Source organism: Berghia stephanieae, chromosome 7 (genome assembly GCF_034508935.2).
Source record: "Berghia stephanieae isolate SIO BIC M18660-M18661 chromosome 7, UCSD_Bste_1.3, whole genome shotgun sequence".
NCBI classification, from domain to species: domain Eukaryota; kingdom Metazoa; phylum Mollusca; class Gastropoda; order Nudibranchia; family Aeolidiidae; genus Berghia; species Berghia stephanieae.
This window is the reverse complement of record NC_088366.1, coordinates 40,983,582-41,011,488: the sequence shown is the minus strand read 5'-3', so window position 1 is coordinate 41,011,488 and position 27,907 is coordinate 40,983,582. Positions and strand designations below refer to the sequence as shown.

The following is a 27,907-nucleotide window of genomic DNA, read 5'->3' as shown; positions in this document are numbered from 1 at the left end:
CCATTGGAAATCTAAATGCAAGAGTTCCAAGAATCCTAGCCCCATACTTTCAGAGTACGGCATTTATAGCCTTGAGTAAATCCTAGTATCATAAATCATTATTCATGTTTATGTTTAGAAATATCTGGTCAATACATGTAGTGATGGATTTTCTTTATCATTTTAATAAACTCAACTTTGTCGTCTCTACTAAGGTGTACATGGTTTTATTGAAAATTTACTACCAAACTATTTTTGGCTTTTTACATCTATAATGCTAGCTCTCTGAGAGTTGTCCAGTCACTACTTACCGATGAGGCGTAGGCCACAGACAGGCCTACCACACTTGGTTCAATGTCAGTTGCTGCCACAGCAAAGATGGCGGCTGAGAAAATAACCATGCTGCCAAGAAAATTTAGCCATACAGTCAGCCAACTGGGGATGAAGAAAAAAAAATTATCTCTCTTTCTCTCTCTCTCTCTCTCTCTCTCTCTCTCTCTCTCTCTCTCTCTCTCTCTCTCTCTCTCTCTCTCTCTCTCTCTCTCTCTATCATATCTTTATAATTGTTTTATATCGCATATACTCTCACTTCCAAGTAATCACATTCCAAGTCAATGACAGAAAAAAAGTTGAAAAACAGAGGAGATAGAAGACACGGCAAGTGCCTCTCTACCCACCATGGGAGGAAAAAATGAATGCCTGAGTAGCTTAGTAAAATTCCAGAATATTTATCATGATATATCCATGCACAAAATTATCTGTAAAAACGTTCCTAAATGTATATTACAATTCAATTTTAAGACTATTCTGCATACCAATATGCCGAAATACTGGCAAAGAAAAACTTCAGATTCTGGTCCACTTTTTCCACAGACTCGTCTATGAATCTATTCTGACAGCCATATGCCCGTATGGAGTCTGATCCATTAAGAGTTTCAGAGAAATGAGTGTAGATTGGTGACCTGGTCACTGATTCCATTCGTCGGAGTTGTCGGCATGTGGGGATATATAGGGTCTGAATGGAAGATATTATGAAGGAACGGTTGTGAACAGGAAAACAGAAAAAATATATATTAAGCTCTTCCTCGGTTTTCACCACACCCAATGCGCTTTACAATGCTTCGTTCATTCCCCCAACAGGATGTATGGAACCGTATTTCTTTTCCATACAATACGAATCAAACGTTAAGCTTAATTATATTACTTGCACTCCTATAACATTCATCAGTGCCTACTCATTCACACCCGTGTCGTGTGGGGTATTGTGGAGTGCTTCACCCAAGGACACAACGCCGGGATCAGAGTGTTGTAATCTGTCTGATTTCTAACCCCATTCAACATCCAGTGACTTTGTGACAAGCGGGCAACTGTACGCTGAGTTAATCAAGCCATGCCGAATTTTTAATATGTAATTATAACTACTGTAATTTCTTTGAAATCATAATATCTCCAAATATGTAAGTATAGCTTTTGGCTGCAAATGTGACAGTCTTCATTAAAATACAAACATTAGTGCAAGTAGTGGCAAAATAATCATACCAGGATCAATTTAGATGACTCCAATTTGGCAAAAATTCTCAATCCTGACACTTCTTTGAAATCTTGGATTTTAAACTTTTTGGGAAGTTGAAAAAAAGGGGGCGGGGAACAACTGTAATCTGCATGCTGAATTTTAGGATTGGCAGAAATAAAACCTTTCTGACACATTTAAATGCTTTGCACTTCATTAATATGATAAGAGATAAAAGTTTTCTGATCAAAATGAAAACAAGGTGTTGTCTGTGAAGATGGCCCACATGTTCTGGTAGCCTTTTGTTGCTGTAAAACTTTTAAAATTGGCCAGAGAAATATTACTGACGTCATACATCAACAGATTAAGATGATCCCACACTTATTGTCAAAAGTCTTTTGACCGAGACTTTAACAAGAAGTCACGTGTTTGAAGCTTTTGACAAATTGGGGTCTTATCGCCCTATGAAGAAATTTTTTTCGCGTATGCAACTTTTGATTGACCGAACTTAGTTACACTATGACGTCTTCCAGTTTACCTGAACAGCAATGTACAAGCATGCCAAGGGTAGTAAGGCTACGAGGAATATTGGAGTCCCGTATGAAATATTGACGATCGTGACGATAACCAAGGCAAAGATGCTCAAAAACTTGAAGGGGGGGGGGGGGGAGAGAGAAATAAAATTGATCGTTAAAAAATAAAAAGATAAAATTTAGAACATTGTTTTAGTTTGCCTCTTTTGCCCATAAATTATATTTAAAATTGCACATTTTGTTGCCAGTTACATTGTCGAAATAGTCTTGAGTTTACTTTATTATGACAGTTTGCTGCTTGATCAAAAACCTTTCCGAGCTTTTGAAATTTTTGAATTGATATTTGAAGGACGAATTTTCTGGCCAAATTTTAAAATATGCGTCTTTCTTGAGCACGGCAGTTAACAGGTTAAAATGACTGATCTCATCTACTTGAAAGCTTACTCTATTTTATTACATAGCCTGTATCCATACATCTCTAGTTTATATTATGTTCTGTAAGCTAATTTATGTAAAGCTCCGAATAAATCATTATACTTAACCAGTAGATTTTTCAGGAACCCCATGCGGACAAACATGGTTGGTTGTTTATAAACAATAACGTGAATGAAATCGCCCTTTCTATCCGATTATTGTTATTGTTTTTATACTGCCAGATGGGTGACTAGATATCACACGATTTTCTCGATCATATTATAAACGTTTAAGCTTACACATAGTTTTCTGTGTTGGTTCTCTATAGATAGTACGCGCTTGGCTAAGAAGCTCATAAGTTTGCCATTCGGAAGTATAACGGACCAACACACAAAACTGTGTGTATCCGTGAACGTTTATAGTCGACTATAAACCTTCAAGGTTACACACAGTTTTGTGTGTTGGCCAGTTTTACTTCCGGATGGCAATGTTCTTCTGAGCCAAATGCATACTAACTGTTGGCCAAGAGGTAGAACATTGGATATTTTACTTTGTCATATTATACCATCGATAGTAAAACCCGTGTAATTAGCTATGTTTACCAATCACTGCCATTGTTTACATTATGACGACTGTCCGAGAGGCGTGGTTATCTATGTGTCTATTAATTGAGTTTCAGTGTTCAAACTGTCAGAGTTTGAGATATCAACCATTTAATTGATCAGTACTCACAAAATGCAATCAATCAGACTATAGACATTTAAGATTACACAAAGGTTTCTGTGTTGGTATGTTATATCAGGCTGGCCGATGTTATGAGTATTTTCGCTAAACACACAGCAATAAAATATATGGACATGAGTTATATAAGTACTGGTACAAAATATTGCTCCATTAAGATGATGTCCACAACTGGTCAGTGCTGCCACAATATATCAAACCTTTAAGACTGAACACTTAAGAAAACTTTATTATTTTTAATATAATATAGCACACGATTCAATAAAAGTGCTCAATTCACTATATAACAGCACATAACAAATAGGACGAGACATGACGCCCATGAGGCGATATTACATTTTTTTAATGGCCAGGTATTGATTTTACGTCGGAGTATGGTGAACGAATGTGAGCAAATCTCCTTTCCATGACAATTTGATAAGTTGTAATTCATTTTGCATGGTGTGATATCTATATGTGAACTAAAAGATTTGTTTTGCAAGAGCACCATGTGAACTAAAAGATTTGTTTTGCAAGAACACCGTGATTAATGTTAACTATGCTGAAGGGGAAACTTTGCCTGTTTGGCTTTGAATGAAATAGATTATTATATTCTCTGGCAGCTGTTTCTTTGGTAAGAAATCAAGTCTGTCAACACGTTAAATCCTCAAAATGACCAACAATCTACAGAGGCAAATTTACCCCTTTGAGACAGTTAACCCATTTAGTGGTAGACGTCTACGTCAAAGTAGAGTGTGTAAAGTATTAATTCGCAATGATTTATAATTAACCTGTATGGACACCGCCCTTGCAGATAAATATTACCGTATTAACATTAACATTGTATTGAATATTGTCAAGGATTCGCCAAATTCTGTGTATTTTATATTTACTCATTATACCAAATGAAACAACATTTTCATTTTATACGGTCCAAATCACTCGATAGGTCTCCAATTTGTGTTGATACCACTGAATTATTATCATAATGCATGCGCGTATCAAGTGGGGTTATGTATCTTAAGTGCCTTATCAGAGTCAAAAGACATAACACCAAAAACAGAATTTTCCTCCCTTGTCACCCATTCGGTCATTGACCACGCCCACCACCGCTTGGACTTTTGAACGGAACGAGACACTTATGGCTACCACTTATGTACTTCCATTTACCTGAAAACAAATAGAACTGATTGTTTACCTGTGTGATAGACATGGGGAGTACCTGGTCCACCACCTCTATGTCATTACAAAACCTGTTGAGAATTCGTCCAATCGGGGTGGTGTCGTAAAACGACATTGGGGCACGTAGTACATTTCCCAGCATATTCTGGTTTAAAAATGAAATGGAAACTGTGTCATACGATTATATTAACTTATTTAATGTGTTATATTTGTAAAAAACTGTTTTAAAAATGAGTTTTTATGTAGAGCAATATTCACTAAACGTGCTCAAAGCAGCACAACTTAACATGTACGACGAGATATGAAGCCTGTTAGGCGATATAACAATTATTTTCAGACGAAGACGACGCTGTCAATGGCCAGGTATTCATTTTACACCAGAGTACGATGAGAGAAGAGCTCAAACCTGGGATTTTCCGATCCGAAAGCAAGCGTCATACCACTACTAGACAAAATAGCCATACATATACTAAAACGACGCTCATACATCTACTGAGGCTGGAAACGAAACGAGTCCTTGTGCAGATGGCCAAAAGTGTCAGAAAATCGCAAAAAGTAAAAAAAAAAGCCGGATATCAGAAAAAGTCATAGCATAACACTGACGGTAAAGTGATTATAACGATCATAATCAAACAATTGGATTGGCATTTCCGTCTTTCACTTTTACATCTACGACACTTTATTTTTATACATCTTTCCTAAACAATGGTAGATGTATTCAAAAAAGCTTTGGAATCTACATAAATAATAATTTACAATTATATAGTTTGTAAATAAAAAAGGCGTCGTGGATTTTATAGCAATCGACATGCACATATTTGCAGGTCTGATAACCTAATTCCTTATGGGCTCGTTGTTGTCACGGAAAGCTCAAAGGAAGAAAAAAAATGACGCAAAATAATTTCCATTACAACAATGTTAAACTAGGCCCAGAAGTGGGTTCAGATGTCAAACCTGGATATACACGTCGTTAGCAATACATTGATCACTGAAAGGCCAGGCATTGTAACAATGATCAGACAATCCCACTTTATTATTATTATTATTATTATTATTATTATTATTATTATTATTATTATTATTATTATTATTATTATTATTATTATTATTATTATTATTATTATTATTATTATTATTATTATTATTATTATTATTATTATTATTATTTTTATTATTATTATTATTATTATTATAATTACTACTCTTATGTCGCTTTATGCCAAGACATATGCAGTGTACACATAAAGTCAGATATACATCTGCCCCCGCACATTGCTCGGACACACACGGACACACACACACACACACACACACACACAGACACACACATACATATTATATATATATATATATATATATATATATATATATATATTGTGTGTGTGTGTGCGTGCCTGTATATATATATATATATATATATATATATATATATATATATATATATATATATATATATTATACACACATACACACGTAAATGGCAGCTTGAGATGAACTTGAGATAATATCACGATTAAAGATCCATGAGATTAAAATTTAATATTTCACAAGAGCACACAAGGAGTGGAATGCAAATTTAGAATAAAAAGGTAGTTGAAATACAATATCAATAAATTGTGCATATTTAATAAATGACTTACATTGTGCAGACTACGCGCAGCTGCAGTCATCCTTATTGCAGATATGACGAAAAATATAAACACAAATAATCCTATAGAGGGGCAAAAAAGAAAATAATATTCAAAATGATTGTACGTTTACTGCAATTGCATTCTAAATATCATGATGATGATAATAATAATAATAATAATAATAATAATAATAATAATAATAATAATAATAATAATAATAATAATAATAATAATAATAATAATAATAATAATAATAATAATAATAATAATGACAATGATAATAATATTGGTCAAAACATAAAGTGAAAATGGCTGAACCAAAAGATAATCGAATCAAGCAGCATGCTGTTATTGGATTTCTGAATGCTGAAGGAAGTGTGCTTATCATGATGCTTGTGTTGATTATAGCACCTTTTGGCGATGGGTGAGGATGGTGGAAGGAGGAGTAGACCCGATTGCATAAAAACTCGTTGCAGAGGCCCAGAAGTGACTGAAACGTCAGTAATCAAATTAAAGCCAACAACATGCTTCTGGCAAATCGGCGTGTTAGACAAACTGGCATTGAAAAAGAAGTTGGAATTCCAAAGGAAAAGATACACCATATCGTAACAGCGATCCTCAGATGCAATAAGTGTCTGCCAGGTAGGTCCAACGAATGCTGACAAGTGATAGGAAAGATCAACGAAAAACCATTTGCTCCAAACTATTGAAAAGGTATGAAAACGTAGATGAAGCCTTTATTCAGCAAATAGTCACTGGAGACGAGCCATGTGTCCACCACACGCCAGTCAATGGAATACTGACACAAGATCTCTCCTTGTCCAAAAAAGTTCAAATTTGTGGCGTCGGCTAGAAAAGTACTGCTCGCGATTTTCTGGGGTTATGAAGGTGTTGTTCATATCAAATTTTGGAACAGGGCAAAACAGTGAATTAAGATCAATATGTTGCCAACTTGGAAAAACTGAAAGTCCAACAGGGTGCGATCTCAGACAAATGCGATGTTGCACCATGATAACTCTCGATCTCACACGAAACAACAGACTCAAACCGCATTGAGGAAAATAAGATTTCTCCACCTTGCCACATCCACCCTACAGTCCCGACCTAACACATTCAGTCCTCTTCTTATTCGCTAAATTGGAGAAGTATCTCAAAGGAAATGGCTATGAAAGCGACAAAGACGCGAAGGCTAGCTGAACTGTCTGATCTTGGTGTAGAGAAAAAGGGCGCCAGTTTTTTGCCGAAAGACTGCATCAAATGATGCGGTGTTGGCAGCTTAGTGTTGGTTCTGACGGTAACTATGTCGAAAAGTAATGTAAGCAATCTGTAGGAGAGATTTCACGCTTTCTTTTGATGTAATTTTTAACTATAGTCAGATTTTTTAAATTAATGGCGCGTGTTTTTCTGGTTTTTCTCAGCTGTCCCTCTATCAAAAGTTGTAAAAAATTGTGTCAACCTCTGACTCAATTTGTCTTAACTGAATCTAGATTTTGGACCGTATTGATGCCATATTTAAAAAGTTTTTTTTCTTTAAGACCTATAAAAAACTACTTTAAAACAGCTGACATAAAATAAGAGATTTTACACTGTAAAAAATGAAAACAAGTTACGCACCACAAAGTATGAATGAATTCATCGTATTCCAAAAAATCTTGTGCTGACGTAGTGATTATGAGTTTACGTCATACTTCTTTCCAAATAATAACAATTCGATTTAAGTGTTATAAAAATATCACTTATGTAGTTTGTATTAAATTTTGAATTTATTATTTATGGCATATTATTATCTACATCATGTCGCAATTACCAAAGACTGATATGAAATATCTTGCTTAAAATGATTTGAAATAGTGATTGTATACTCAATAGTCAAATTAACAAACACTGTTAATATAAGTTTGACAAATTTTTGTCTATGCTTGAACGTTTCACAGGGCCTTTAAAGGTTTTAAAAACATATTAGGCTCTTAAACAACACGATACGGTACGGAATCTCTATCGGTTCCACTCTCGTAAAGCTGCGAAAAGAAGTCTTCTTGTATCTATCGATAAGTCATTAAAGGGGACGGCAATGGTTTTGGAATTTCACAATCAACCATGAGTAGATCGTTATCGAAATACGACAGAGAGAGAGAGAGATCACTTGTGTAGAACGACGTGACAGGAAAAGGATCATAGATAACTTTGATATGGATATCATCCAAAGATGTATGGGGGAGCGTAAATATACATCCGAAAAAAATATTGGACGCCTGATAATTCAGGCAGAAAAAGGACCATGGGTTCTGGACAGAGAATCATTGTTATTCTTGGAGGTGGTGATGATACTGGATATTTAAAAGGATGCCATGCCATTTTTTCTTCTCTGCATCATCTGGAATATTATTCTGGGGTCAACGCAAAGGCGTTTTAAGACTGACTAAATATCGTTTGCTGACCTCCATTGAAGCACCCAGCTGTATTGTATTGGACAACGCTACCATTCGTTGGCCCATGGTCACTTTAAGGCTCCAACTTTGGCAAATATAAAAGCTGACATGATTTCATGGTTTCAATCAGACAGTACTACATATTCTAAATTCCTTAGTAAAAACAAAAGGAAATGAAACAGAAACAGCTTTCAAAGCAAACTGTCTAATCAGGGAGTTCTGACACGAGGTTGAGCGACTTCCTCCATATCCCTGTGAGCACAATCCAATCGAGGTCATTGGGCCTAAGTAGAGGGGAAGATTGAGAGGAGGAACACCAAATTTACTCTCACCGACGAGGCAATAAATGATAACAAAGAGTAGACTGAGAAAAGAGTGATGTTCGGAATCTTTCTGTTGTCATTTCATTTCTCCTTTTCATCATCCTCGTCATCAGACTGCTGATTGATGTGTCCAAAATTTCTTGGTTGTTGTTGTTGTTATTATTGTTGTATTTGTTGTTGTTCTTGTTATTGTTGAACACCTATTTGTTGAGACACTGTCTCATAATTGATGAATTTTTACTTTTGACCAGTCTACATAAATTTGGCATAAACAAAAGCTATTTCTCAAACTTTTGCAATCAAAATTATATTGGAAGCGCGTTATGTTCATTTTCGTTTGTAATGTGTATTGACAGTTATAAAATGATGTATGATAGTTAATAATTGCCATTCGTTGCTTCATATTCAAATACTTGACGTATATCGTTTAAGCTTCAATTAACCGAACACTCCAGTTTCACGAATTCCTGCAAAATGGATATGCGGAAAATTCATACTTTTGATAATGTAAATCTTCTATGAGTTCCGATCCTCACCTGTTATCGATTTTAATATAGCTGTAATAAAGGAAATCCTTTCCTATTGTTTTAAAATTCATGAAAAAACATTTTTTTATTAAGACAAATTGATTTAGAGGTTCATACAATTTTTTGCAGCTATGCATTGGGAGGGGGGGGGGGGGGGGGGGGGCAGCTATTACGGAAGTTGCAAAACTTTTCAACTCACCCTCTTATTAATGATGATGATGATATGATGATGATGATGATGATGATGATGATGGTGATGATGATAATAATAATAATAATGACGACGATGACGACGATGATGACGACGATAATGATGATACTGATGCTGCTATAACTGTTGATACTCCTGCTGCTGCTGCTGCTGATGATGATGATGATGATGATGATGATGATTGTGAAGGTGGTGGTGGTGATGATGATGATGATGATGATGATGATGATGATGATGATGATGATGATGATGATGATGATGATTAATACAATAATAATGATTAAAAGCAAACACATAAAAAAAAAGAAAGATAATTTTTTGTTTAAATAAGAGATTAATAGCAACTAAGATGAGTAAAAGCTTGGCCATTTATAAAGGGAAGGTTTATGTAGTAAGTAGGCAGGTAATGTGTGAATCTTACCTGCGCCAACGCTGGCAGCAGCATAAACAGCCAGGTATACCTCAGTATCCTCATCATATCTATCTGTATGTTTGTTGCTGCGATTCAAAAGATAACTGTCGCCCGTCCATTCTGTCAGCCAAATACCTAGTGATGTCAGAGAAAAGGGTTTTTAAAAATTCTTTCTCAAGAGGTCTCTTAATTCTTTGGTCAAGTCCACATAAAATTCCAATGAAGACAAGACATAGCGTGGATGGGTTTTTTTTTCAAAATACCCTATCACAGTGAGAATAATGATTGGTTTTCCTCTAGTTTTGTTCAAATGATTTGAACCAACGTGTAGGTATTTGCAGGTCTGATAACCCAAATTGTTATGGTCTCATTGTTGTAACGGAAATACTCTCGAACTAATGCAAAATATACAACAATGTTATAACTAGCCCATCTTTTCATCCAGTTATCAGACCTGCAAATACGTTCACGTCGATTTGAACTGTTGGCAAACTCTCTGTCTATAATTATATATCTATATCTTGCGTTCATTAAAGTCTGAGGGTTTACAAGATTAAGATGCTAAATGGTGTTAATTTGATCTTTTTCAATTTAAATCTGAGTAATTGTGTTAGCTATAGGCGTTTTTCTTTGCTTTTAAAAAAATATTTTCTGAATGTTGTTGTGGTTGTTGTTGTTGCTGATGATGATGCTGCTGTGTTTTATTAATAATATCATATTTCATGAAGATGTGTAGTGATATGAGATTCTTGGTATCATGAGAATGGATGTGATGACTAAGAGTGATGAGAGATGATTTGATGAGATCATAGATATGAAGAGAAAGAAGTGAAGAAGATGAAGAAGGAGAAGAGAGAAGAGAGAGAGGTAGATAGAGACGAGATAGAAGAAGAGAAGAAGAAGTAATGAAGAAGAAATGAAGAAGAAGAATGAAGAAGAAGAAGAGAAGAAGAAGAAGAAGAGAAGAGAAGAAGAGAAAGAAGAAGAAGAGAAGAAGAAGAAGAAGAGAAGAGAGAAGAAGAAGGAAGAAGAGAGAGAAGAAGAAGAAGAAGAAGAGAAGAAGAAGAGAGAGAAAGAAGAAGAAGAGAAGAAGAAGAAGAGAGAAGAAGAGAGAAGAAAAGAAGAAGAAGAAGAAGAGAGGAAGAAGAAGAAGAAGAAGAAGAAGAAGAAGAAAGAGAGAGAAGAGAAGAAGAGAAGAGAAGAAGAAGAAGAAGAAGAAGAAGAAGAAGAAGAAGAAGAAGAAGAAGAAGAAGAAGAAGAGAAGAAGAAGAAGAAGAAGAAGAAGAAGAAGAGAAGAAGAAGAAGAGAAGAAGAAGAAGAAGAAGAAGAAGAAGAAGAGAAAGAAGAAGAAGAAGAAGAGAAGAAAAGAGAAGAAGAAGAAGAAGAAGAAGAAGAAGAAGAAGAGAAGAAGAAGAAGAAGAAGAAGAAGAGAAGAAGAGAAGAAGAAGAAGAAAGAAGAAGAAGAAGAAGAAGAAGAAGAAGAAGAAGGAAGAAGAAGAAGAAGAAGAAGAAGAAGAAGAAGAAGAAGAAGAAGAAGAAGAAGAAGAAGAGAAGAGAAGAAGAAGAAGAAGAAGAAGAAGAAGAAGAAGAGAAGAAGAAGAAGAAGAAGAAGAAAGAAGAAGAAGAAGAAGAAGAGAAGAAGAAGAAGAAGAAGAAGAAGAAGAAGAAGAAAGAAGAAGAAGAAGAAGAGAAGAAGAAGAAGAAGAGAGAAGAAGAAGAAGAAGAAGAAGAAGAAGAAGAGAAGAAGAAGAAGAAGAGAAGAAGAAGAGAGAAGAAGAAGAAGAAGAAGAAGAAGAAGAAGAAAGAAGAAGAAGAAGAGAAGAAGAAGAGAAGAAGAAGAAGAGAAAGAAGAAGAAAGAAGAAGAAGAAGAAGAAGAAGAAGAAGAAGAAGAAGAAGAAGAAGAAGAAGAAGAAGAAGAAGAAGAAGAAGAAGAAGAAGAAGAAGAAGAAGAAGAGAGAAGAGAAGAAGAAGAAGAAGAAGAAGAAAGAAGAAGAAGAAAGAAGGAAGAAGAAGAAGAAGAAGAAGAAGAAGAAGAAGAAGAAGAAGAAAGAAGAAGAAGAAGAAGAAGAAGAAAGAAGAAGAAGAAGAAGAGAAGAAGAAGAAGAAGAAGAAGAAGAAGAAGAAGAAGAAGAAGAAGAAGAAGAAGAAGAAGAAGAAGAAGAAGAAGAAGAAGAAGAAGAAGAAGAAGAAGAAGAAGAAGAAGAAGAAGAGAAGAAGAAGAAAGAAGAAGAAGAAGAAGAGAGAAGAAGAAGAAGAAGAAGAAGAAGAAGAGAGAAGAGAAGAGAGAAGAAGAAGAAGAAGAAGAAGAAGAAGAAGAAGAAGAAGAAGAAGAAGAAGAAGAGAAGAAAGAAGAAAAAGGGAAGAAGAAGAAGAAGAAGAAGAAGAAGAAGAAGAAGAAGAAGAAGAAGAAAGAAGAAGAAAGAAGAAGAAGAAAGAAGAAGAAGAAGAAGAAGAAGAAGAAGAAGAAGAAGAAGAAGAAGAAAGAAGAAGAGAAGAAGAGAAGAAGAAGAAGAAGAAGAAGAAGAAGAAGAGAGAAGAAAGAAGAAGAGAAGAAGGAAGAAGAAGAAGAAGAAGAAGAAAGAAGAAGAAGAAAAAGAAGAAGAAGAAGAAGAAGAAGAAGAAGAAGAAGAAGAAGAAGAAGAAGAAGAAGAAGAAGAAGAAGAAGAAGAAGAAGAAGGATATGATGATGATGATGATGATGATGATGATGATGATGATGATGATGATGATGATGATGATGATGATGATGATGATGATGATGATGATGATGATGATTAAACTCGTTCTTTCACCTGAGAATACGGTACATCCTGCATTCATCATATAGAGTAAAATGCCTGCCACACATGTTTTGGCACCAATTTGTTGGAAATAGTACAGGTAGGTGGCTGCTCTAACCTGATCACAGATAAATGTTGTCAAGAATTGAATACATCCTTTGTACTTTATTGTTACTTGTTTTAGTACAGAAACACCTAAAACATTAGGTGAGATACACAATATTATTGCAATCTTGTTTAATGTTTACATACACACACACATAGATACATACACACACACAGATAAACAAAGTGAATAGCATTAATTTGGGTAGATTTGTCTGTTAGATCTAGCGGAAAGTACTTTATAATAAACAAACAACCCGTGGAAAGGATAGCAAGCAATGGTTACTGTGTGTTTAGCACTACGGAAACCGGGACAAAGTTCTGCTCTAATGGCCCCAAAGCTTTGGAGAGCTACATCTATTGACAGATTGATAAGCAAAAATATACTAGAACTTGAACTTGGTAATGCCTCTGAATTTTTATGTTTTGTTTTTATGTTTTTAAGGGTTTTACGGCCCTTGCAACACATTTAGGTCATATCAGCGCCAGTAAAAAAAAAAAGAAGAGTATTGGATAGTAAACACATTCTCAGATGTACAATTAAAGGGACTTGAGGAAAAAGAAAGACAAAGGGAAATGGTACAAATAGGGATGTAGATTCCAAGCACACTATCAGTGTACTTAGTTTGAGATCACCTAAAAGTCTCACAGGTCCCACTAAGAGGAATACACTCAAATGTTTACAAACCATATGTTAAGAATTTTTAAAAATAACAGTACATAAGAGAGATGATTTATAAGGGGAAATAAATAATCTCCAAAAACTATATCTATAGATTCAACTGTTTCCCTCCCAGCCAATGACTCCGACCAGGGTCGGGACAAAACTAAGACAAAGACAGAAAGTAATTGGAAAACAGATACAGAAGGATAGATGACACAGCAAGTATCTCCCTGCCCTCTATAGGAGGTCGGGAACTCCACCCATCTGAATTTTTTTTTTAATAAAATGAAAATAATAATAGCTTTAAAAATGTGACAAAATACTTTATAAAGATTATTTTGGGAAATAAAATCGGTCGTCTTTAAAAATCTATAACAAATACAGCAGTAATACTTTACGTACAATCCAAAAGACAAGAGAAAATGTCTTTATATTATGTATTGTCATGATAACCAATGGTAGGAAGTAAACAACAATATTGTGCTCGCTAGTTTAGTTTACTGTTTACCCCAATTATTATCGGGACACGAAGCGACATTTTATCCCCTTTTCCTGAGTTCTTTATATACGGTAATACTGTTTTAGATGGTTTTCGTTGTTGGCTAAAGAAGGCATATGGGTTTTGAGCACATGTTATATGCAGAACATTTTGGTCTTTTTTGTTTTCGTTTTGATGATGGTGTATTCTACAGGTTTGTGGACGCAAAGCTGAGTCCTAGGAAAAGACGCATTACTAACATTCTTTCACAATACTTTTTTTTGGTCAATTTTGTTAAATGCTTGTTTACAATCAACAACCTCTAGCAGATTAGTATCCAATTGAACAAATGGTTGTGACTTAAACACCTACCCTGCCTGACACGCTCGTTTCCTCTTCAGTCAATTTGGCCCCCTCTGTCAAACTTTTCTGTCTCATACTCTGTTTTTTAGGAGATGACGTGGAGTTCGAGGACAGCACGCTGGACTGTCTTCTCACCACAGCCGGTCTGCAAAAGGTTGTTGGTTATAAAAAAAAAGGAATTTCATTCATCTTCCTCTTTCTTCTCTCCTTCTTCTTCTCCTCGGCCTTCTCCCCCTCTCCCTATTTCTCCTCCTGCTCATTTCTCCTTCTTATTCTTCTTTATGATCATCATCTTTGCCCTCCTCCTCCTACCCCCTCCCTCTTCCTCCTTTTCCTACTCCTCTTCCTCCTCCTCCTCCTCCTCCTCCTCATCATCATCGTCATCATCATCATCATCATCATCATCATTATCATCATCATCGTCATCATCATCATTATCAGCGTCATCTTTACTAGAACAGCAGGTCAGTTATGTTATCGCTGTGGATTTTCAATAACAATATTTAAAATAAACATCCAACTCACAATGACAATTTTCTATCAGTGCAGTCTTTAAACTTCAAAATAGATAAATGTCTAATTATATGATAAATAGGAAATTTAGTCGGGTGATATTTGGTCACAATGATTGGGTGTTCATAACTTATGACCAGTGTGGATTTTCTCTAGATTACACAGGCTTAATTTGGCATTATGTGAGAAATAACTAAAGACTAAAGATTGAATAGAAATTGAAATAGAAAAAAAATACAAGTTAGCATGCCTTGCAATTAAAAAGATTATTTTCCGCCGAATAATTAAAATGCCATACACATTTGACAAATTCAATTTTCTGAATTCAAATTCCATTTTAACAAGTCACATCTAAATTCGGCAGAAATTTTTTTTTCTAATGAATGGAAATTGTCATGATGTATAGATTTTAATGTTTAACGATGATAAATCACCTTTGATGGTCACTTGATCCGTCAAGACGTGGTGATTTTGACCTCTCGTCAGCTGAACTGATTTGGACATCTGAAGAGAGTTGTAAGATTATTGATAAGGATCATACTGTGTGTGTGTGTGTGTGTGTGTGTGTGTGTGTGTGTGTGTGTGTGTGTGGGTGGGTGGGTGGGGGGGGGGGGTCTGGTGGATATGACAGGAATTCATTGTCGCGAATAAGATGGTGATAGTGGTATTGGATGTGCTTGTGATCCTAATAGTGATGGTGGATGTGATGGCGATAGTATTTGTGTTGGTGATCGTGGGTGTGCGTGTAATGGTCGTGATGATGATTGATGTGATGGTAATAATAATAATAATAATAATAATAATAATAATAATAATAATAATAATAATAATAATAATAATAATAATAATAATTAATACACATTTATATCGCGCTCATTCTCGTGTAAAACACAAGCTCTGGGCACTTTACAATCTAAATATCAATTTTAAGTGAAAAAAATAAAATAATAATAATAATTCATAGCCAAATCAAGGATTCATAGAGTCAATAAAAACAAATACAGTGAAAATGTGTCTTGAGATTCTTTTTAAAGGTAGGTAAAGACTTGCACTCCCTCAGACCACGTGGTAGTTCATTCCAAATCTTGGGGCCGAAACAAGCAAACGATCTATCACCAAATTTTGTTCTTGATCTTTTTTCCGAAATTTTCGTTTGGTCATTACATGATCTTAAAGTGTAATTTTCAAATTTACACATGACCACGTGATCTGTGAGATATGCCGGTGCTATACCAGTCAAACACTTATAAACAAGACACGCTGCTTTGTAATATGTGCGCTTTTCAATGGGCAACCAGTGGAGAGAGGCCAACAAAGGGGTTGCATGATCAAATTTTTTTTTGCCAAAAACTAATCTTGCTGCACTGTTTTGCAGTAGTTGTAATTGTTTAATAGAAGCCTGAGGCAAGTTGACAAGCAGGGAGTTACAATAATCTAGTTTCGAAAAAATGAGGGAAACAACCAGTGTTTTACATGTTCCAATTGCAATATACTGACGGATCGAACTGATTTTCTTCAATTGAAAGTAAAAAGATTTACAGAGAGCAGAAATGTGAGCTGACATTCTCATTTCTGAATCAAAATAGACACCCAAATTTTTCACAGTCTTTGAAACTTTGATCTTTTCACCCCCAATCAACACCTCAAGACCATCATTCACCTTCAACTGCCCTCTATTTCCCACAATCATCACTTCTGTTTTTGACTCATTCATTTTCAACTTGTTTGCATCCATCCACTCTTTCACATCCGTCACACAGTCTTCCACACGTTTCACAATATTTTCGAGATTTTTAGTTTTATCAGTAGCATAAAGTTGCGTATCATCTGCATAGAGATGATAGCGCAGCCCAGGACCAGTGATGACATTAGATAATGGAGAAGTATACAAAACAAAAAGAATTGGACCCAAAACAGAGCCTTGAGGAACACCAAAAGACAATGTATGTTGACGAGAAAGTTTATCTAAAATCATAACCTGTTGCTTTCTGCCATCTAAATAAGATTCAAACCACTGCAAGACAGTCTTAAACAAGCCAAAAGTTATATTAAGTCGTTTAATGAGAATACCGTGATCAATAGTATCAAACGCCGCCGAAAGGTCTAACAATGTCAGAAGAGAAACAGAATCTTTATCTAAAACATCAAGCAAATCACTCGCAACACAGCACAGAGCAGTTTCTGTGCTGTGGTAAGAACGATAAGCTGACTGAAATTTTTCCCATAGATTGTTTTCATGGAGATGTTGTGAAAGACGTCTGAGTACAACTTTTTCAAGGATTTTAGAAAGAAATGGCAGATTTGAGACAGGACGGTAGTTACTAAGGTCATTTACATCGAGATTTTGCTTTTTTATGAGAGGCTTTACAATTGCATATTTATAGATATCTGGGACTTTTCCTGAGATAAGTGACTGATTTATAATATAAGATATGCAAGGTATCAATTCAGGAAGACATAATTTCAAAATATTAGTTGGTAAAGGATCTAAATCACATGACTTCGAGGAAGATGAACAAATTATTTTAGAAATCTCTTCTTCAGTTGTTTCTCTAAAACAAGAGAATCCCTGTGAACCCGAAAACGGGTGGAAATTTATATCTTCATTTTGCACGAGGTCCAAATTGTTCCGAATTTTCGATATTTTTCCCGAAAAGAAGTCTGAAAATGCATCCGGCTGCTTTTCTACCGGGATATTAGTGGGTAGACACATGCCCTTTTCTTCTCCTAAAAGTTCCTTTGAAACAGAGAAAAATTCCTTAGTGTCCCTCACTGATGATAGTTTCGTGTTATAATAGTTTCTTTTTGCTCTTTTTCAGATGGTTTTATACTTATGCTTTTTTGCTATATATATCAGCCGGTCAATCTCAAGGCCCGATTTTCTCCACGATGCCTCTGCATTCCTTTTTTCCCTTTTGGCAATTTTTTCACTCTGGTTAAACCACGGAGACGGTTTCCTGGAATTTATTATTCTAGTTGTCTTTGGCGCATGCCTGTCGATGACGTTGCGCAGTACCTCGTCCGTTTTCTGTGCTGATGGTATATCCATTCTTCCTAGTTCCTCTGACAGATTGTTTTTGCAGGAACTAATGTCTATTCTTTTAGTATCCCTAGACACTATCTTGACTTTCTTTGCTTTCTCTTTGATGCATTTGAGAGTTGCCAGAATCAGATTGAGGTCTGAAATTTCTTTTTTGATATTTTTAATTGATTCAACAAGCGAGGGTGTATCAGTGATGAACCAGCCCAAGATGTGCCCCAATCTTTGAGTTGGAGAGGTCACTAACTGAGTCAGGCCATGTTCATTCAGCATATTTTTTATAATTTTAACGAAACTATTCTTATCAACATCAAACTGAATATTAAAATCGCCGATAAAATTTTTTCGCTTATTTGATGTGTCTTTTGATACAAAATCAGAAAATTCGTCAGCAAAATCATTCTGTCTCAGTTTGTTCTTTTTGCTTGGGGGTGGTCTGTGGATACAAGTGATTAAAAATTAAATGTGAGGGTAGGTCAATGTGGTTTGGACACACTCAAAACTTTTGAACGAAATTGGCCTGTTTTGTATTTTAGCCGAAAGAGCGTGTTTGTATATGATGGCGATCCCCCCTCCTGATCGTCCATTTCTTGGGAACGATTCCATCTTGTAGCCGGGAGGTGTCATTTCTTTCATTATAGGTTCATCACCGAACGCAACCATGATTCAGTTATATATAGAATATTGATATCGTGTTGATCTATGACATCGATTATATCGAATGTCTTGTTTCTCGATGACTGTGCGTTAATATGGCCAAGACAAATGTTATGATTTCCATGACTTGGTCTTGTGTCATTTGTCCATATTTTTGTTAACGTCTGTGGTGGTCGAGTTGAACGATGACAGTTCACTGGACGTCGCGGGACTGTTGTTTCAATAACATGTTGTTTACGTCGACCACCACGTTTACAGACAATCTTTTGTTGACTGTAATGGTATTCACGTTTGAGGTAGGAGTGTGTGTTTTCAATTTGTAAACAATAAAAGCGCAGGGTGCATAAAAGTCCAATGACAGCCGACAGTAAAAATTGGTTGTGAGAACGAGTAAAAATGGTGGGGTCTTGGTGAAACATTGTAAAATAGTCCGAAACAATTTCGATAAAAATGATGTCGAAACCGTATAAAATATAATTAAAGCAATATCACAATGGTATCTTACGTGTTGTACAAAAATCCTTGAATAAAAATTGAATTGAAATAAGACGTGTAAATCCTTGAAATCAGTAAAAATTGAAGAGAAATATCACAACAACAAAAACACGTCTTGCCTGTTAGGCAACTACACACTATTCACCATGGTAATGTCATCATGGTAATGTTGGTTGCGGTGGTGATGGTTAATGTAATAGTGGTAATGGTGGTTGTGGTGGTGATCGTGATTGTCCGGGTAATGGTGGAGGTGTTTGTGGATGCGATGACAATGGTAGTTGTGATGGTGATCGTGGATGTGCGGGTATAGGTGGTGGTGATGATGGAAGTGATGGTAATTGTGGTTATTGTGGTGATGGTAGGGCGAGGTGAAGCGGGTGATCGAACTCGGTACCTTCCGGATACGAATAATGACCGTACCGCTGAGCCACGCTGCCCCATGATGTTAATGATGATTGTGGTTGTAATGGTGGGCATGATGATAATGGTGGTTGTGGAGTTGATAAAGGATGTGATGGTAATGATGGTTGTGGTGGTGATAGTGGATGTGATGGTTATGGTAGTTGTAATGGTGATTGTTTAGATGATGGTAATTGTGGCTGTGGTGGTGCTGTTGGATATGCTGGTGATAGTAGTTGTGGTGATGATGGTGGTGGTTGTAATTGAGGCTGTGAAGATAATTAAAGGTTTATATAAAAGTGTGTGATGGGGAGAAAAAGAAAGAGAAGACGGCTGTAGGAAAAGTGGATGTAGAGATGCATGACAAAGAAACAAATCACGGGTTTTAGATAAGTTGAGATATATATAATTTAGCAGCTGACCAGAAAAAAGGGTAATTGGAGAAAATATTAATACATCTTTGACACCGTTCAGTCGTCACCTTAGTCGACTTGGACGAATTGGGTCCCGAGTGGGGGCGGGGACGTAGACTCCTCGAAACTGGGAGAAGTTGCAACTTCCGCACCACCAATAGGAGACACTGGGTGGTGGCAGATCGACGCTTCAACAGTGGCGACTTTTCACATGCCCCACATGTGTGCGTTGTAGCAAAGAACCTGAAACCGCAGGCCATTTGGTGGAGCAATGTGATGTGACGAGGCTACCGGGCAGTTTCGCGACTGTACAAGAAATTCGCTGCCTGAATAGGCCATCGTAGAATAGTAGTATGAGACCATTAGAAGCTGCTGCCACCTTTGTTGCATATCCTTCCAGTTGACTTTTACGTGCCAATAATGGTTAATAAAGACTTTCTGTTTTAAGCGTTCTTGAGTTTCTTGCAACTGCTACAACCTATAATGATTTATGCTGTGAAAACTTACGCTCCAATAAACTATTCTAAAAAGTCTAATGCTTACTGAAATTCGATAAAGATTAGCTATCGCTACCAAGGACAATAAGTGGTTATTGACTAATTGGAGAAAATAAATCAAGTGAATTTGAAAAGATTAGAATTGATAGTAATGAATACAGAAAGTGTAAAAGAGAATCTATGAAGGACATCATGCAATCCTTATGTTAAAACATTTCAATGGACGGAGTACAGGGATGGCTTATTGAGCATATCGTATGAGTACATTATCAACGACAATGGGAGGCAATTATTGAGTTTAGAAGATATTATATTACCGATTGTACTTGAAAGAACATTATAAAATCAGTTGCAATAACATCAATCATAAAGCTCTCCAACAGTCATATCTCACGACCTTCAAGGCAATGTTTTTATCCTGTTGTCAATTGACAAAACCTTATTACATTTTGGTCACAACACTTTTACTTCATATAACGAAAGATTACAGTCAACATCCATAAAATTGGTATTTATTTAACATCTTACAAACGAAGGGCTTTTAATTGATCGATATATATGAGGTTAATTCATTGGGCATTAGAAAATAATGATTTGGAAAAAAAGAGGAACCCCAAAAATTAAGAACAAGAAGTTAACGACAACATGCCCTTGATAAAAGCTAGAGCGTTATTGCTCTTGGCATTTTAAAAATAGGAATGAAGGAGTAGAGGAGGAAGGATGTCTGTATTCTTGTTAAGTTCGTTAGGTCGATTGCGTGATCGGTCGATCGCGCATCGCTTTTCATGGATCCACAGAATGCGCGAATACCGATCGATTGTTATACGTAATTTCAATTCATACGGGGGTTGAGAGAATGTGCATGAAAAAATATCTTGATATGATATTATCGGAAGATGGAAACATTGTTAATGATATAAGTAATCGTAATGCGAATATGTGGTAGTGATATTATAATGTTAGTTTTAGTATCAGCATTTATATTATATCATTATTAATTATTTTATTATTATTATTATTATTATTATTATTATTATTATTATTATTATTATTATTATTATTATTATTATTATTATTATTATTATTATTATTATTATTATCATTATAGTAGTAGTAGTAGTAGTAGTGTATTATTATTATTATTATATTATTATTAGTAGTAGTAGTAGTAGTAGTAGTAGTAGTAGTAGTAGTAGTAGTAGTAGTAGTAGTAGCAGTAGTATAGTAGTAGTGGTATAGTAGTAGTAGTAGTAGTAGTAGTAGTAGTAGTAGTAGTAGTAGTAGTAGTAGTAGTAGTAGAAGAAGGAGGAGGAGGAGGAGGCGGAGGAGGAGGAGGAGGAGTAACAGTTATAGTAACAGTAGTAGTCGTAATAACAATAATAATACAAGTTTTGTTGTAGTAGTAGTAGTCGTAGGAGTAGTAGTAATAGCCGTAGTAGTCGTAGTAGTAGTAGTAGTAGTAGTAGTAGTAGTAGTAGTAGTAGTAGTAGTAGGAGGAGGAGGAGGAGGAGGAGAGGAGGAGGAGGAGGAGGAGGAGGAGGAGGAGGAGGAGGAGGAGGAGGAGGAGGAGGAGGAGTAACAGTTATAGTAACAGTAGTAGTCGTAATAACAATAATAATAAGTTTTAGTTATAGTGTAGATTGTAATAGGTAGTAGTAGTAGTGTAGTGTATGTAGTAGTAAGTAGTGGTAGTAGTAGTATATATTATATTATTATTAGTAGTAGTAGTAGTAGTAGTAGTAGTTAGTAGTATTATTAGTATAGTAGTAGTAGTAGTAGTAGTAGTAGTAGTATAGTAGTATGTAGTAGTAGTAGTAGTAGTAGTAGTAGTAGTAGTAGTAGTAGTAGTAGTAGTAGTAGTAGTAGTAGTAGTAGTGTAGTAGTAGTAGTAGTAGTAGTAGTAGTAGTAGTAGTAGTAGTAGTAGTAGTAGTAGTAGTAGCAGTAGTAGTAGTAGCAGTAGTAGTAGTAGTAGTAGTAGTTGTTGTTGTTGTTGTTGTTGTAGCACCTGTAGCAACAATCAATGGATCTTCGGATTTACTAAAAGTTAAAAGCCCTGATCGATCGATAAAATGCGCCTAACATTCTTTCAAAGCCATAAGGCCCATGGAGACAAAATGTATCTCAGTTTCTATGGTGTTTAACGGACAGTAATATTTGCATGTTTCCCATTGGGTATGACAAAAATTTATCGCAGAGTACTTCCTGCCAGATGAAATATGACCTGATCAATCAGTGCTGGATGGACAGAATGGTTAGTAAATTTATTGACTATGCGATTCCTGTCCATTCGTTTGTGAAGCGAATGTGTTACCAACTGATGAATCGGAACTCCTGGGGTTCGGGATGTGGAGACAAAAAGGAAGAATAAAAAAGAAAATGAAATGAGAGCAGCGAGGTTGAGGAGGTTTAAGAGGGAAAAGGAGGAATACGGAATTTGATAAACAGCATAGCATAGGATTCCAACCACATCTTTACCATCCAAGTCATCGTCGTCCTCGTTTCCTTCCTGTGCATACTCCCTAATGAATCGGGCAAAATCCCCGTCTCGTTCCAGGAGTTCTGTATAGTTGCCCGTCTCGCTGATCTCCCCCTGGCTCATGACAAATATTTTGTCAACCATCGGAAGCCAATGGATGCCGTGTGTCACAAGGATTCGGGTCTGTTGCCGAAAAAGAGGGAAGAAAAGAGTCATTCGAGAAAATAATCGAAACAAGTTGAAATTTATCCCGATAAATGAAGTACCACCGACTCAATGCTGGAACATTATGACACAATAGCGTTTTTAGGCGATGGGTCACAAATATAATCTGGCAATATGTCGGAATGTACTGGATAAATAAGTTTTTAATTGAATGCAATAGGACATAGTAAATATAAAGTCGTTAAAGGAACAAAACTCACTCTCCTCAATTAATAGAATATTAAAACTCAAATCATGACCTCAGGTCACAAATCATGATTGAGGTAAAAGCCAGCTCCACGGACTCTGAAGGTCTCCTGTTTATCCTGGTAATAGTTAAATGATTTAGAGATTTCTTGGATGGTATGTTTGAAACTTGGAACGGTAAAACCTAGGGAATACAACTTACAAGCCATCGGTATATATGATTTATTCCAACACACTTTACATCTTATTGACAGAATGAGGAATGGGGTATTCTAATTATGTCTATTAATTACTTGGATCAATTCATCAATTTCAATTTTTATCTGTAAAAATACTAGTCTTTATATTCTATATATAAATAATCAAAAATTTTCAGAACCCAAAAAAAATGCATTTGAGCTAACTCCCATTTCAGGTGGATCTTATCTAATATCCCAAGGAAAGATCGGGAAAATTGTAAAAGATATAAGGCCAGACAAAACAGAAAGAAAACGACAAAAAAATCCTCTCAACAATTCTGTTTGACTTATTTGAATATCTAAACAAAGAGGAATATATGAAAGTATGCGCCTTTATTAATTGAAAATATGAAAGTAAAAAAAAAAGGAGAAGCATTGCTTTTAGAGGAAAATCAGAAAATGAAGCAGGGCCAGACGCCTTTCACTTTGATGTTTTCAAAATAATGGAACGTACTATACATATTAAAATAATTAGCTGTAAATGTTTTTAAATTGTTAAAACTGACATACCTTATGCCTGAGAAGGCCATTGTCGCCAATCACTTCGTTAAAGATATGTTTGCCTACATGACTATCTACAGCGCTTAATGGGTCATCCAGGAGGAATATGTCTCTGTCGCTGTAGACTGCCCGAGCTAGGGACACCCTCTGCTTCTGTCCACCCGATATGTTGATGCCCTGAAAAATAGACAAACATTTAGAAACTGAAATCTCGCTTTAAAATGAAAGGTTGTCAAGACCTGCAGGTTTATGTTCAAAATCAAAAAAGTAAAATGATAATGTTTGTTTTAAAAATTGGCTAGGCCTCCTCTTACATTATAAGGTATGAGCATCAGTTCCAGATGTAGCCAAGCATTTCTTCTCAGTCTTTCCAGCAGAATTATTGGGTAGTTGGTTTTGTTGCATAAGTATAAACAAACAAACAAACAAACTAAAAAACATTTTGATACCTTTTCACCAATCTCAGTCATGTCTCCTCCAGGTAAGATTTCCAAGTCAGCATTGAGAGCGCAAGCTTTGATGATTTTGTCATATTCCTCAGGACGACGACTTTGGCCAAATAAGATGTTATCCCTCAAGGTTGAGTTCTGGATCCAAGCTTCTTGTGGCACGTAGGCAGTCGTTCCCTGAATAAAATGTTTCTTAAGTTTTATTTCATTTCTCTTGTCACCACTTTCCAAGGCTAAACATAAAGTAAGTCTAAAATTAGGATATCTACTATAAAAGCACGAGCATGCAATATAAAATTTAACAGAAGACAATACAATAAATTATTGATGACTTTCACCACATTTAATATTCAAATAAAACATTTAAAGCGAAATGTATTACACGTAAAGCCTCTGGGCAGGATGGACATCACAACATTATTGAGGAAAGCTGACGACAGATCTGGATGGAGGGTTTTTAATTTCAAAGTCTCCTCTACGACCACCTCCCTTGGTCAAGAGAAACAATGATTGAGTGAGTAAAGCCTTTTACCTTTAGTATGACGTCACCATGAAGTTTTTCCATCTCCCCAAGCATAGCGGATAAAAGGGAAGACTTGCCACAACCCACTGTCCCTACAACGGCCACTAGACTGCCTGGTTCCACCTCCATGTTGATGCTTGATGGGATTTTATGGAGATTTGATGGATTTTATTCATTATAAGAATCAAAGAACATAAACTAACATTACAATGATAACTGGAAAATTAGAGGGGGTTAATACACGGAGAATTAAAATGATACCAAATTAAATGTGAAACAGTATTGTAGACTAGATGTAAACAAAATAAACGGTTAAAATGCTGTACATGGTCCTTTTAACATATGATTTAAGCACTATACTATCATTCCACCTCTTATCTTGGAAAGCACTATCATTTCTTAGTAAAAATGTAATCGTTGAATAATGCTTCGAACCTGTGGTATAAAATATCTATTCAACGATTGCAGAATATTTTCGCTTGATTTACTGGCTTGAATAAACTCTGAAAAGACAGCTAATTGGTCATTTAAAATAACCTTTTAGAGCGTGTTCCAACGTGTTTCATTTTTGGGTCAAAGTCAAACTCAGAAAAACACAAATGGCGAATCGAAGATTTCATAACCATTAAAATTCACCACCATTTATTTACTTATCACATCTGAATAATCTTCTGCTGGTGATCCCCCCCCCCCCCCGGTCAAACACACAGACACACACACAAACACACACACACACACACACACAGAATAATAAAAGTATCGGCAATAGATACACAATAACCTTTAACATTATGATCGTCAAATTGATTTGAAGGAGCACAGCTTTCCAGTCTATGTGAGAATAAAAAAAAAATCCCACTGACACATGACTGGAACACAATTTTAAACGTTAATAAATACCTTCAATTTCATTGTGCATTCATTGGTACACATAGATAATACACAATTCGGAAAACAAGATTATCCAACATTGAAAGACAGGTCACACAGCACTAGTACACAACTACAAATATATAGTCGGCATATGTCTAGCAGACGATTTTCTAGTGAACAGATTAATTTAGAAAAAAAAACCCAAACAAAATTTACAGGACTATTTGAATTGGTCTAAGTAAATGCCAAAATTTTAGAGGCATCACATTTTCTAATAAATGCCCGTAAAAGTGGATGACAATCTTGAATTGCTTATCACATTTCCATGGTAAGTGTTTAATGACAATTTTCTTTTAAATGCGTTAAAAGTACCAAATTGCCATACTGCGTCACTTGAATGCATTAAAAATTAAACATTTTTACATATTAATTATTGGTTATGAAATATCTAAGAATATTACTTTGAGGGGTGGAATAAAGGTACTATTTCTTCTTCTTATTTATTAAATTTGTTATATTTTTTATCGCGGAAAAACTCACGAGCTTGCTTGGGGTGATAAGAAGTAACTCATTTAATAAATCCAAACCCGTGAAAGAATCCTATATCATTCCATGGAGTTTTCCATCTTTTTGATTGTGTGTGTATGTGTGTGTGTGTGTGTGTGTGTGTGTGTGTGTGTGTGCATACTTAAGATCTAATCAGAGAAAATCAGTTGAGTAAAGAGGAGATCAAAAATTAGAGAAGTTTGAAGGTAAAGACTTTTTGATGAGTCATCGATTGGTCCGAGTACGACGAGTATTACAATGACAATCTTATTCTCTCTACATTCAAAATGAACAAAATTATAACGAAAATCACTTACTTCCGTAACGTTGGTAACTGCTGATCCAGATTCCAAGTAAAACTTCCATTTTTTATCTCAACTGCATGCGCTGTAATGTAAAATGATCATAATAGACCCTAGTTTCATTTAGTTTAATTTTTAAAGTTTAAAAATGGCGCTTATAACTCGTCAGATACCAAAGAAAAGTAAGTAACACAAAAGGAAATATTTTAAACAGTAGAGCTCCGTATAAAATCTGCATAACGTTACTTGTGTAAGTCAAGAAGTATTTCCTGTCATAACAGATCTAAACAAATGAAGTCCCTCAATTTGGCATTTCGTTATAAACAACTCGGAAAAATTGTAAATCTTTTTTATTTAAGAAAGATGTTTCAGATGAATTTACTGTATTTAAAAGATTGATAACACAAAATAACATTGATTTTTTAATGGGTTATTTTCTTATTTTTGTTTGTTGTTGTACTTTATTTTAAGACTCTATTTCTCTGTTTTATTGAAAATAGAAGTTAATGTATTTTCATTACAATAACTGTCTGCAAAAAAATTGATCCATCTTTGAATAACCATAAATATAATAAATATTATCATCATCCCCATCATCATCGTCCTCGCCGTCGTTATCTTTTTCGTCGTCATCATTTTTGTTATCATTAATATTAACATAATATAATTGTATTTGACTTCAAATTTCAAACAAAATATTGTTCAGACAGAAGACTGTCCCTTCCCATTCAAAACCAATGGTGCAATCAGTGAATTGACGTCCCTGTTAAAAACCTTACCAGCATTAATATCTCTTCGAACCGCATCACTCATAATATCTGGTTTGTTTAAATAGTTCGAGATACGAGTCATGGCCACCATCAACTGTGGATTAGGGTGAGAGAAAAATAGATTTATTGTTCAAATTCCAACATTTCAGTGACATTTAGAAAGAGGAACCGACGAGTGTTTAAGATCACGTCTTTTGTTCTATACCAACATTTAAGTTAGATATATAATTTTTAGGGCTTGTACCACTTTAAACTTATTTCAGCGCATAGGAGAAAGAAGCTAGTAAACACCACACAATGATATAGATTTAGAGTTCACTGTAAACCTGAAACACATTTCGGGACATTGAAAGTTTCCAAAAAAAAAAAAAAAAGATTTGACAAAAAGGAATAATAACGAGTAAATCCTAGCAGTAACCTTCCCATCTGACCAGCATAACGTCACACACAGTCTCATACCGACAATGGCATGGGATATTCTACAGAAGGCAGACGCCGAGTCACCTCACTTCAGGATAGATTAATACAGAATTCGGCGGG

The 27,907-nt window shown here is 35.5% G+C and overlaps 1 protein-coding gene across 7 annotated transcripts in view; it reads right to left on the bottom strand.

Moving 5' to 3' along the window:
- Nucleotides 1-27,907, bottom strand: part of LOC144977237 (ATP-binding cassette sub-family C member 3-like) — a 70,789-nt gene that overhangs the window by 10,533 nt on the left and 32,349 nt on the right. For all 7 annotated transcript variants that reach the window (XM_078922246.1, XM_078922245.1, XM_078922249.1 and 4 more), the window contains 15 exons: nt 27,377-27,461; nt 26,613-26,682; nt 24,886-25,012; nt 24,354-24,530; nt 23,914-24,081; nt 22,753-22,936; nt 15,210-15,279; nt 14,272-14,407; nt 12,665-12,770; nt 9,881-10,006; nt 5,979-6,049; nt 4,355-4,483; nt 2,028-2,138; nt 795-994; nt 291-414 (listed from right to left, as the gene is read on the bottom strand). In XM_078922246.1, coding sequence (XP_078778372.1) covers nt 291-414; nt 795-994; nt 2,028-2,138; nt 4,355-4,483; nt 5,979-6,049; nt 9,881-10,006; nt 12,665-12,770; nt 14,272-14,407; nt 15,210-15,279; nt 22,753-22,936; nt 23,914-24,081; nt 24,354-24,530; nt 24,886-25,012; nt 26,613-26,682; nt 27,377-27,461 — 1,884 coding nt within the window. The remainder of the gene's footprint in view (nt 1-290; nt 415-794; nt 995-2,027; nt 2,139-4,354; nt 4,484-5,978; nt 6,050-9,880; nt 10,007-12,664; nt 12,771-14,271; nt 14,408-15,209; nt 15,280-22,752; nt 22,937-23,913; nt 24,082-24,353; nt 24,531-24,885; nt 25,013-26,612; nt 26,683-27,376; nt 27,462-27,907) is intronic.